General features: G+C 48.1%; 2 protein-coding genes across 5 annotated transcripts in view; one reads left to right on the top strand and one right to left on the bottom strand.

Annotated features, from left to right (window-relative positions):
- LOC144901243 (uncharacterized) overlaps positions 1 to 12,968 on the bottom strand; it is a 47,907-nt gene that overhangs the window by 13,193 nt on the left and 21,746 nt on the right. The gene's annotated exons all lie outside the window — the stretch shown is intronic.
- On the top strand, positions 548 to 8,383 carry tbx18 (T-box transcription factor 18). Its single transcript, XM_058078993.2, has 8 exons — positions 548 to 885; positions 2,624 to 2,768; positions 3,454 to 3,555; positions 3,777 to 3,948; positions 4,312 to 4,479; positions 5,722 to 5,786; positions 6,701 to 6,795; positions 6,869 to 8,383. Exons 1-8 carry the CDS (start codon positions 648 to 650, stop codon positions 7,393 to 7,395), a joined length of 1,512 nt encoding a protein of 503 aa, XP_057934976.2. The 5' UTR covers positions 548 to 647; the 3' UTR covers positions 7,396 to 8,383.

Genomic DNA, 12,968 nt, shown 5'->3' with positions numbered 1-12,968 from the left:
TGCTCTTCTCATCTCCTCCTTATGGTTTCATACCAGTTATATGTCACATATTGCCACGGCATGCGTGTACCCATGCAGTATCTGGGGTATCTAGAATACTTCTACGACTATGTCATGGTCGTTATATGTCACACATTGCCATGCTAATGCTGTGGCACCCTGTTTTATACAGCATATGAATAGGATAAAGTATAGAAGTATAAATATACATTGAATACAAGTATACATTTATAAATTAAATACCCATAAATGATGACGTCGGGGTGCCCCTTCAGTCTCAGCGCTTGAAAAAGGCCGCCAATCATCACCTTCATCATCATCCTCCTCAATCCTCTCCCGCCGCTTGTTGACCGCACGTGGAGGCGTGGGTGGGCGGGGCCAAGGGAGGAAACGCTTCCCGAGGGGGCGCTGCGATAACTTTTGATTGGCCACTGCGCGCTGTGATTGACAGATCCCAAAAGTCCCCCCCAGTGGAAGAAGTCTTGCTGGCCGGGCAGCGACGAGACGTCAGCCTGCTCTCCTCGCGGCTCTCACACGGACGAACTCGCCGAAGAGAACGCTTCGTGTTTGGAACCCCTTTTCCGAGTGACTCGCAGACCAGCGCCACTTCCCCGGAACCGGGTCGGGATCCGGGTCGGTTCGGAGCCATGGCCGCCGAGAAGCGTCGCTCGCCGTGCGCGCTCAGCGTCAAGGCGCACGCCTTCTCGGTGGAGGCGCTCATCGGGGCAGAGAAGAGACGCCGGACGGCCGGAGAAGACGTGACGGCCGCCGGCTACGACCACGGAAGCGACGGCCCTCCGGCGGCCGAGAGCCCGGAGCCTCGGGCGGACGGAGCGTGTGCCGGCGACCGCTGCGGCGAGGGGGAACGTGCCGGCGACGGATGCCGTAAGTCCGGTGCCGCAAATAAGGAATACTCCCGCAAATACTCGAACGCAACGCGGTCAGACAGTTGCACACAAGTCCGACATCACACGCGGTCACCGTCGGCTCGTTATGGCGATGATTTGGATTATTACTAAAACTCATGACTGCATGACGGAAAAACACTTTGTGTGTGTGTGTGTGTGTGTGTGTGTGTGTGCGTGACTGGGACTTTATTATTACTCCGACTGCTTTTACGGCCTTGGCCTGCTATCATAAACACGCCAATTAGCATAATCAATGCACGCAATGCAAACGTCCTCATCGTCATATGCTAATAATACCCAATACCCGTGATCATTTATAATCATTTACATAATCATGTACATTCATAATCATCTACCTTTTAGCCGTACACGCACGGCGTCCTGGCAACACGTGCATGGAAAATGGAATCAATCAAGCTATTGAAAAGATGCTAAATGCCAATCAACATCGATTTGATTTTACATTTATCACATAACATGTCATATTTCACTGCATGGATACAGTATATCCATACAAACGAATATTCTTCGCATGTCGACAAAAGTACACTGATACACGCTACTTCAAGTAGGATGACTTCATCTTAGCATTTCACATTTACAGAAAAGTACATTAAATAATATCAAATATCATGACACGAATCATTTAGTAGTAGTAATACACGTCAAATATGATGGAATACATGTATCATTTAGTAGTAGTAGTACATGTCAAATATATGTATAATTTAGTAGTAGTAATACACGTCAAATATGGTGGAATATATGTATAATTTAGTAGAAGTAATACACCTCTAATAAGATGGAATATATGTATAATTTAGTAGTACTAATACATGTCAAATATATGTATTATTTAGTAGTAGTAGTACATGTCAAATATATGTATCATTTAGTAGTAGTAGTACATGTCAAATATATGTATCATTTAGTAGTAGTAGTACATGTCAAATATATGTATCATTTAGTAGTAGTAGTACATGTCAAATATACGTATCATTTAGTAGTAGTAGTACATGTCAAATATACGTATCATTTAGTAGAAGTAGTACATGTCAAATATACGTATCATTTAGTAGAAGTAGTACATGTCAAATATACGTATCATTTAGTAGTAGTAGTACATGTCAAATATATGTATCATTTAGTAGTAGTAGTACATGTCATATATATGTATCATTTAGTAGTAGTAGTACATGTCAAATATACGTATCATTTAGTAGTAGTAGTACATGTCAAATATACGTATCATTTAGTAGAAGTAGTACATGTCAAATATACGTATCATTTAGTAGTAGTAGTACATGTCAAATATACGTATCATTTAGTAGTAGTAGTACATGTCAAATATATGTATCATTTAGTAGTAGTAGTACATGTCAAATATATGTATCATTTAGTAGAAGTAGTACATGTCAAATATATGTATCATTTAGTAGTAGTAGTACATGTCAAATATTTGTATGATTTAGTAGTAGTAGTACATGTCAAATATTTGTATGATTTAGCAGTAGTACATATCAAATATTTGTATGATTTAGCAGTAGTACATATCAAATATTTGTATGATTTAGCAGTAGTACATATCAAATATTTGTATGATTTAGCAGTAGTACATATCAAATATTTGTATAATTTAGCAGTAAATAGGAAGGCTGTGATACCACAATGCCGCTATAATGCCGTACGCGCGTGTGCGTGTGCGTGTGCAACAGAGAGCGAGGACGCGCCGCCGGAGAGCCCGCGACCCGCCGCCGTGCGCGGCAGCGTGGAGGACACGCGCGTGGACCTGCAAGGCTCGGAGCTGTGGAAACGCTTCCACGAGATCGGCACGGAAATGATCATCACCAAGGCCGGGAGGTGCACGCCGCCTTCATTGGGCACGTGGGCACGTGGGCACGATCGTGATATTTTGCTTATGAAGCTCAATCATTCATATCATTCATGCATGACAAAGACACGGATGGCGGCTGTACCTAATCAACTGTCCTGGCCGGGCCTGCTTTTCTTATACTAGATCATCTTTTTGCTGCCTGCTGTGGAATACTGCTATCGAAATATTACTGTATGAATATTACTATATGAATACTGCTATAGAAATATTACAGTATGAATACTGCTACATAAATATTACTGTATGAATATTATTATATGACTACTGCTATTGAAATATTACTGTATGAATATTATTATATGAATACTACTATAGAAATATGACTGTATGAATACTACTATAGAAATACTACTATACCAGAAATATCACTATATAAATATTTGTATAGGAATATTGCTATAGAAATACAACAATATACATATTACTGTATATATAATATGATGAAAAAGTTATTTCTATACAAGTATATGATTATTGCTTCATGATTAATATTGCTTCATGATTAGTATTACTAAATGCGTGTAGGCTTACAGGAGCATTGATATCTGAATATAGGATCACAGGAGTATTACTACATGAGTATAGTATTACTGTATTACAGCAGTATTGCATGGCATGAAAAGTGCTGCTGACGGCGTGTTTGGCTTTCAGGCGGATGTTCCCCGCCACGCGTGTGAAAATCTCGGGTTTGGACCCCCACCAGCAGTATTACATCGCCATGGATATCGTCCCCGTGGATAACAAGCGCTACAGGTAAGATGCCACGTTTAGTTTGCAGCCTTTGAAGAAAAAGAAAATCCACTTGGATCGTTAAGGCCCCCCGCAGGAAGTGGCTTCCGGAGTCCAGATTCCAGAAGGCGGTCTGACCGAGATGACCGCCGGCGTACAAATGCCAAAGCACCAAGTTCCGTTGCACGCGTTCATGGACGGACGGCGGAAAAGCCGCTGATCGGGTGTGCTTGCCTCCCGTGCAGGTACGTGTACCACAGCTCCAAGTGGATGGTGGCGGGCAACGCCGACTCGCCGGTGCCGCCAAGGGTCTACATCCACCCGGACTCTCCCGCCTCCGGGGAGACGTGGATGCGTCAGGTGGTCAGCTTCGACAAACTCAAACTCACCAACAACGAGCTGGACGACCAAGGACACGTAATCTATGATTTACCATTATTATTAGCGCGATGATTAGGATTAGGGTCACCATGGTCGTGATTATTGTTTGGACTTTCCAGGTCTTAACGGCATCAAGTCTTGTGATTTGGTTCATCCATAAAATGCACGCTACACTGAAAACTAAAGAATGTAAAAAGTATGAGAATAAAAAAGAACCGCTCTATCGCGACGTCCTGTGCAGGCCTGTGGGATGCTCTATCGCTACTTCCTGTGCAGGCCTGTGGGATGAAGATGATTGTGCTATGAATGAACAAATTCCATGAAACGTGATTTAGATAACCAGGTTGCAACCAAGAAAGTGAAAGTGAAAGTGAAAGTGAAGCTGTGCTGTCCCATCAGATCATCCTGCACTCCATGCACAAGTACCAGCCCCGCGTGCACGTCATCCAGAAGGAGTGTGGAGAGGAGCTGTCCCCGGTGAAGGCTGTCCCGGCTGGGGAGGGAACACGCACCTTCTGCTTCCCCGAGACCGTCTTCACCACCGTCACGGCCTACCAGAACCAGCAGGTAAGCGTTGCCACGCTGGTGCGGGATTGGCTCAAACGGGACAGATGTGCCGCTCGTTGGAGACAATCTGGTACGGAACGCAAGAACCGGGAAAATAAACTCCAAGTTTTGGTCCAGGAAAGTAACATTTATTAGCGTGCACATTTTGACCAGATGATTTTTTGGTTTTGAAAAAAAGTATGATTGCAAATGTTGATGTGAAATCGGGGGAGAATGTGTTGAGAAGTCGTGCCGTACGGACTCTGAGAGCCGCTCATATGCAAGCGGACCAATCGATGCTTTGCGGGGTCAGATGGGAGGGGGCATTATCCAACTTTTCCAGACGGAACTGGAACCACAGAGAGACCAAGTGCAGCAAAATGCACAAGCGGTGTGTTCAAGGGTAACGGCATCAGGGGGTCCCATGGCCAGGGGCAGCAGCAGGGTTGGTGAAACATCAGAACATCAACGTATCGCTGCATTGTTCCATATTTTGGTGACACGAACAGGAAGTGAATGCCAGGTGTTGGCGTCCTAGCAACACATAAACAAACAAACTCCAATTGTGACTACACACTGGCAATGTACTTAGTTGGGAGCTCCTTCTTGTCCCCTGGGCATCAACGATCTGTCTGGTTGTCGTGATGCTAATGACACCATGTCCTCCAAACACGACCTGCTTGATGAAGACAAGCCTCGTCTTGGTGCTGCTACCACAGGGCTCCCCTAGGTTGGTGCAGCTCCTGGTCGTCTTTTAGTCAGACTTGACGCCCTTACATCACCAAGTCCTATATCTCCAAGTTCCTGGTGGAGACCTGGCGGCTTTAATCTCCATGAAGGCTAGACACACCGGTCACCTCCACCCCCACCCCGACCAACTCCAAGACGAACCTTTGGATCATCTTGCTAATGTCAGTAAAGCTACCTTTGCTAACTGGAGACAAAGTTGGAACGCAAGATGGTCAACGGGGGTCGAGAGGTCTGCCTTGGACACCCCCGAGGACCACATTCTGTCTGTAGCATACTGTAAAGATATGCTAACATTCTGTCTGTAGCATACTGTAAAGGAATGCTAACATTCTGTCTGTAGCATACTGTAAGGTATGCTAACAGGACCACAGCACACACATTAGTCTAGGAAATGGCGTCAGACAAAAGCAGCCCCTGGATGCGTACAAGCGAGCGTTACACAAACACGACAGTGTTGCTCCTGGCACGCCTCACGCGTTCAACTTTTTCTGGGATTTTTGTGTTTGTTTTCAGATAACAAGGCTGAAAATTGACCGAAACCCTTTTGCCAAAGGCTTCAGGGACTCTGGCAGGAACCGGTGAGTTGGGCTGGAGATTTTCACATCATTTGCCGCAAGTGGGTCATGTTTGATTTTCTTTTTTGTCACGGCTGTTTGAGTGGGATATGACGGGAAGGGAAATGCATTTATTTATCCTTCTCTCACAGGAAGTGCATGTGCAAAGTGAAAATCCACCCCGGGTGGAACTAAACATCTCTTACCACATCGAGCAGATTTCATGTGGACGTGTGCGTCAGTCCGTCACTTGGCGTTGTTACGGGAAAGACGGGCCACAGATAGAAACGGAGCGTCCACTGCCAGACGGGCCCCAGAAAGACATTTGCAGCCGCACGGCGTATAAACACAGCATTCAAGCAACACTTTCCAAACAGGCGGGGGGGGGCAGCGGGGACCCGAAAGACGAGCCTGTCGGACTGAGGGAAGGCGGGAGTACGAATACAGGAAGAGTTAAGCAGTTTGTTAAACAAACCTGCTGCTGCGTGCGGGGCAGCTTGTGTAAATTACGGCTGTGTGCGTACAGATGCCGGGGGGGGGGGGGGGGGGGGCTTTTATCGTCACGCTAACGAGGGCTAACAACAGGACTTGAATCAGGCCGCTGCTCCCCACCTTAAGAGGAGGCGGAGAGCGGTGAGGGCGGCTGTGAGGGACAGGGCGGGGGCGGGGGCTTGGGGGGGTTATGGTCCCACCTCATAAATCCTCCCTGCAGCTTCCTGCTCCTTGGCCCTGATTGGCCCGTAAAAGTCGTGTGAAAGCAATTACCTCGGTGCGCCTGGCCGGCTAAGCCTACGGCAACGTGGCCGCTCATTACCTGCGGTTTCCATGGAGATGGAGAGAGCGGGGTTGGGGGGTGACCAAGATGGCTGCCAGGCGGTTGGCGTACAAGCCGGCGAGGCGGGTTAGAGTGCAGATGTATTCACGTGATGCGTTTGCAGGATGGGTTTGGAGGCGCTGGTTGAGTCCTACGCCTTCTGGCGGCCATCTTTGCGGACGCTCACCTTTGAGGACATACCCGGCATGGCCAAACAAGGTACCGGTGAGTCCAGATTCCCTTGTCTGCACATTCGGTCAGTAAGTTCTCACGAGCGGTCCTGTTTCCATAGGAGTCCCAGGAGCTCACGGAGGTGTGGGCCCATCGCCTCACCTGCTCTCCCCGCCTCCCTGTTCATCGCCCTTCCAGGTTTGCCCTCTCAGCCCGAGTGACTTCACCTGCAGCCGCCCCGCCCTCCCGCTCCACCGCTACAGCAACCCGCCTGAGCCCTTCGCCGCTCCCCGAGGCCTGGCGGCATACGAGGGCGAAGCGTTCTGCTCCCTGTCCCTCCCGACGTCTCAGCTCGGCTACCTGCCCACCCCCCAGGGCTACGCCGGCCTACGCCTGCACACGCCCCCTTACGGCCTGTACGGCTACACATTCCCTCCGTCGCCACGCCTCGCCGCCAGCCCTGACAAAATGGCTGCCGCCAACCAGCAGAGCGCCCTCCTCGGTACGTCTCCAAGCGCGACAGTAACGGACAGTCTGGGCGCGCTCGCCACAGGACAGCAGGGCTTCTTGTTTGACTCCCGGACTTTGGGCCTTGGTGGGAGCCAGCCAGGGGGCGGGGCCTCACAGGTCACCGCCCACATGGGCTGAACTCGGACGTCTACAATTCTGCCGTTTCCAAAATCCAAATGCCCCTGGCCAATGGTTCCGGGTGATGAAACCATCAGGTGATGTGCTAATACACCACCTTCTCATCCCACCAGAACCTCCTGTCACGTGTCCAGCCACGCAGGAAGTGAGGCCTGACTGGAACTGATTATGGATGAAGGGGACCCAGAGACTTCCAGTGAGCACTTGAGCCACTTTTTCTCAGAAGGGGATCTCCGTGAACTCTGCCGTGTTGTCAGGGAGGACCCGGGTAGCCCCCGATGGTTCAAAGTTCCACATTCTTTTCAGCATACAACAAGAACCTTTTGGACTTCATTCGTCACCAGCAGCCCACAGCAGCACAGCGTTCATTCATTAGTCATTCATTCACTCACTCATTCATTCATCAAGGACCACAAGAAATGCTGTGGTAGGGAAAAGGGCCAACATGATTGGCTCACTCGCTAGCGGCAGGAGGCGGCGTGGCGACAACCAGTGACCCTTTGCACTTATGCACCTGCTTGGGCTCTCCAGATCAAGTCAAAGGTCAAGTAGTGCCGACCTTGAACTTTGTGGGCGAGCAACTGTCAGACACTTCTTCTTCGCTTTGGCCCCGCCCCTATAAATTCTATACTGTATTCACGTATTCACGCTAGAGCTTTGTATGCCAATCATTTCACTGAGTGCACGCCCTGCCATGACACTAAAGCAGCCTTGTTTCATCTCAACCAATTAGAAGGTTTAGCACAGACTGCTAACCAATGCTTAAGGTCTGTCTGTAGCATACTGCAAACGTATGCTAACATTCTGGTTGTAGCATACTGCAAACGTATGCTAACATTCTGGTTGTAGCATACTGCAAAGGTATGCTAACATTCTGTCTGTAGCATACTGCAAAGGTATGCTAACATTCTGTCTGTAGCATACTGTAAACGTATGCTAACATTCTGTCTGTAGCGTACTGTAAACGTATGCTAACATTCTGTCTGTAGCCTACTGTAAACGTATGCTAACATTCTGTCTGTAGCCTACTGTAAACGTATGCTAACATTCTGTCTGTAGCATACTGTAAACGTATGCTAACATTCTGTCTGTAGCATACTGTAAACATATGCTAACATTCTGTCTGTAGCATACTGTAAACGTATGCTAACATTCTGTCTGTAGCGGTGATAACCAACCACGCCACTCACCACTAAGGACTTTAAGCACTTTTGCAAAAACCTTTTGGAAAAAAAAATGGATTTGGGTCAATAAAAAATATTGTCACTGTCTGATGTTGTCACACCTTCATTTTTTCCCCAGTTGCTATAAAATCATATTTTCAAGTGAAGGATTTCATGAACACTTTGCATACTGCATACATTTACATACTGTACAATGTAATACACCTTACATACTGTAGAGGTACCCGCTTCCTCTATGCTACAATGCTACATTCCTCTATGCTATAATGGTAGCGCTTTGCAGACAAGCGCTTTAGCTCCATGACTTCCACTAAATAAAGACAGTTAGGACACTGATAAACTCTTATTACTGCTGGATCTTCTGCCTCTTCCACACCACCAAGTAACGTTGGAAAGGCGCAGGGCTTCAGCAAGTTTGGGGGCTAGTCCAGCTGCATAGAGGCCCATGTTCACTAAACAGTCAGTGTGAAATGTCCTTGACAGATTCAAATGCATTTCTTTAGCTGCTAGGGAATCAGGAACTCCAACCACTCGTGTCTGATGGTGGCGTCTTTAGGAAGTGGAAACATGTATGGCTTTCCCGGCGCAGCGCTTGGGGGGGGCAGAGAGCTCATCTGACTTACAGCCATGCCCATATAAGGAATTCTGCCCCACTTTTACCACACCTTCTGAAACCCAGCATTTTGAGCCATCCCAAACTTCTTTCAGGGCTGACTTCCAAATGCGCAAACCTCATGATGTGAAACCAGAATACAACATTCTAACTCCATTTATAGGTCAGAAACATGGCAACAACAACAAAGTTAATAGGTAAATAAATACATCATCAAAATTGCCATAATAATAAGTTGGAGACACAGCAGAGGCAGTCCAATGCTGCCCACCACCTCAGCTTCACAAAGTCCTGGGGGAAACCCTGTAGTGTACGTACTGTATATGAAGGTCACAGTGTAATATATAATTGACTTATATATTATAACACATTAAAACACATTATGCATATTGCTGGGCGGGCTAATTACTGCAGGGACATCAAACTGATTTACACACTGACAACACGGGGAATACCTTGCACATCCATGCCCATGCTCACACGCACACACACGCACGTACACACACATGCACACACTTGGCAAGGATGTGATACGTCAAGCTAAACCTTGACATCACAAGTGGACTCCATCTTGAAGCCCAACCAAGTCTTCAGCCAGAAACAGCCACAGATCAAACTCTGGTGTTGCATAACCGTGTCAACCGACACCCCCTCCCCCAGATCACATGAGGGTGGGCAGACACCCATGCTTCATGTGGGTGTGAAGGTGTGAATGTGTGTGGCAACAGGTGGTTGAGACGTCAAGGAGCAGGTGACCTCATCGTCTCAAAAGGTCACGCTCATCCCAGAAAAACCCAAAGGAGCCTCTGCACATCAATCCATTTAGCAAACTCGTCTGAGACTGAAACAACAGCGCCTCTGCTGGAGCAGCACAGTATTGCACCCTCAGTCCACTTTGCTGCTGTGGCAGAGCTAAGGCCACCCTAGTGGCAACCCCCACGCCTGGGCGCCAATATTGTGAAACGTGGCTCCAGAACTTGAATTCAACCCAGCCGCTGTTTCACTGCAGCACACAACTTTCCGTGTGGAGAAGCTGTCAAGAAAAGTGTGTCCCTGCATGAAGTGCGAGCGGTAGCAGGGTTTTCTGAAGTGTGATTCAGGACATCAATCTGTTCCTATCGGAAGCTGCGTGGGGCGTGTGGCATCCACTTTGGTGTTACCTACGCCCTGCGCTGGTTTGGCCGCCATGATGGGGAGCTATGCATTGCTCTATTAGACGCTCCAAAAGCAGTGGCTGAGCTACTAGGCATGCCCCCCCGCCGTAAAACAGTTATGCCAATTTCATGTTTCAATTCCATGTTTATTGGCCAATTCAGTGATTCCATTAAAGGGGAAAAGAGAGGGCCCGAGATAAACAAATACTCCCCTGACCAATGACCCGCTCCTGGAAGGGAAGACAAAGGAAAATATTCCCTTCACTGGTTATAATTATAATAACACAAATGATCACAATTAACACAAAAGATATCATCAAATATTTCAATGAAAAAAACAAACAAATCTGCCCGAGTGGTTAGAGTGCAAGCCACAGAGCAAGGAGACCCGAGTCAGTTCCATCCTCGGCCATCTCTGTGTGGAGTTTGCATGTTCTCCGCGTTTGCGGTTTCCTCCCCCATCCCAAAAACATGTTAGCTTCATTGCCCCCCCAAAATGTCCATAGGTATGGGTGGGAATGGTTGTCTATATGTGCCTTGGGATTGGCTGGCCACCAAGACAGCTGGGATAGGCTCCAGCGCCCCGCGACCCTCGTGAGGATAAGCGGTAGAAAATGGATGAATGGATGAATAACAAGCGTGTTTAACCACATCATACAAATATGTAGCATTTTCAAGGAGTGAAAAATCCTCCCAAATTGTCAGGCTAAAGAATGTGTCCAAAAGATAGCCCAAGATATCCTGGTAGGAACTGGAAGCGAGCGCTGAATTCCTACCAGGATATCCAACCGTGGCGCTCCAGCTGCCTGCTGTCAGCGTGAGGGCGAGAGGCGCTGACGAGAGCAGCACATGTGAGCAGCGGCGAGGGTGGCAAGCTTATTTTAGCAGGCAGGAATGGCCGCCTTGTTGTTCCCGACTGACAGCGGACGGGACGGGACCGGACCCCCCCCCACACTTTATATGTAGCACACACACCCACAGAACACAAACACACAAATTGGGGTCGCTTTAAAATGCAAGAATATTTTGACAAACTTTCCGCTGACATTCACAAGGTCATCCACCTCCATAGAAGTATATGGTTGGTGGGTGGGGGGCATTGACACTTGTCCACTACCAGGTGCCAATGTGACAAATCTGACACAGGGGGTGGGGGTGCGGGGGGGGGCACAGCAAGGGTCACTGTGTGTGTGTGTGTGTGTGTGTGCAACTACTGTGTCAGTTCCATGAAGATGAACTTTGAAGATATGACAGAAATGGTATCAAACCGGATTAGAAGCAGTTGGAAGCTGCATGTAAACATATTTCGTTCACACACCAAGGAGATCTAAAATAAAGGCTTTCAGGACTTTGTCGGGCATGCCAAGCTAACCTCGTCTCTCCACGCAGTAGTTAGCATTTGCATAGAGGCCAGCTGTGTGGTTTTCAGCATGGCTTGGATTGACGTGCACATTAGCATTGCGGGCCTTGGACGCGGCCGTGATGTGAAGTGGGCCCGGCTGGGCGGTTGCGGCGAGAAGGTCCGTGACTGAGCATTGAAACCGCAGGTGAGGTCATAGTGGGCAGCAAGACGGACGTTTCTGAGGGTACGGAATGAAGTTGAGTGAAGAATGGATCGACTCTGAATTTCACTTAGGTGGGTTCCACTGCCGAGAGGATGGTGACGGGAATGCTTGGATTCATCCTGAGCATGCACACAATCACGGTGAGGGCATCACATAACACCCGTCACAATTCCGCACGTCCAAAAAGGAGGAGGAAGAAGCAAAGCTGAGTCAGTCCATTTGGCATCAGTTGCCATATTTTGTGCTCAGAATGCTCATCTCGCCGGATGAATTCTATTGTCTATTTTCCGACCGGCATGCACTTTCGGGTGACTGTCGTTCAGCATGTTGGGTACGTGATCTGCCTTTTGACTGAAGATCACATCGCGAGCCTCCAAAAGTCAGCATAACTCATCTACTCACCACAAGTGTTTGTTCCTCAAATGTCCGATTAAAAGACGGTTTGTAACACGCTACCCCCCCCCAAGTATTTTTCGTGGCATGTGTTGGCAGGTAAATTCCACATGGAAGACATGTTTGTTCTGGTACATGTGTGCTGTGGGAAGGAAAGCGGGAGAATGGCGCCGCTGCAGGGCTAGCCACTGCTAGCCATGGCTACCCATGGCTAGCCACTGCTAGCCATGGCTAGCCATTGCTAGCCACTGCTAGCCATTGCTAGCCACTGCTAGCCACTGCTAGCCATTGCTAGCCACTGCTAGCCACAGGGGATCGGCTGGTGTGGTCGGCGTTTCCTTCTTGCCCGTCACAGAAAGGTTTTCAAAGAAATGGAGTGATCAGAGCCTCCCTAGTTTACGCTAGTAGGACAGTTATTAACCAGGCCATGCGGTTGGTTAAGGCTTTTTGATGACCACAGATGACCCTCGGAGGAAAGTGTGAGGAAAGCCGTAAGAAAAGGTCTACAGGTGTCCCGTAATGAATGGTAGTGTCAGGGCTTCTACTGTAAACTGAAGCTGAACTGAAGGCTAAAGCGATGCAGATGTTTCTTTGCCAACATCCAGAAGGCATGCCACGAGCTACCAGGTGTTCACGGTGTTGTCTTCTAGTTTTTGATCAAAGT

This window comes from Doryrhamphus excisus, linkage group LG11 (assembly GCF_037039965.1).
Source record: "Doryrhamphus excisus strain RoL-2023G ecotype Guam linkage group LG11, RoL_Dexc_Guam_v1.1, whole genome shotgun sequence".
Classification (NCBI taxonomy): domain Eukaryota; kingdom Metazoa; phylum Chordata; class Actinopteri; order Syngnathiformes; family Syngnathidae; genus Doryrhamphus; species Doryrhamphus excisus.
Note: the sequence above shows the minus strand (reverse complement) of the source record. Positions and strands in the feature narration are given on the sequence as shown.

Bases quoted from the DNA above. Each gene is read 5' to 3' on its own strand.
- tbx18 (XM_058078993.2), top strand. From the start codon at position 648: ATGGCCGCCGAGAAGCGTCGCTCGCCGTGCGCGCTCAGCGTCAAGGCG. The intron at 886-2,623 runs GTAAGTCCGGTG...CGTGTGCAACAG, and splicing joins ACGTGCCGGCGACGGATGCC to AGAGCGAGGACGCGCCGCCG. The intron at 5,787-6,700 runs GTGAGTTGGGCT...ATGCGTTTGCAG, and splicing joins AGGGACTCTGGCAGGAACCG to GATGGGTTTGGAGGCGCTGG.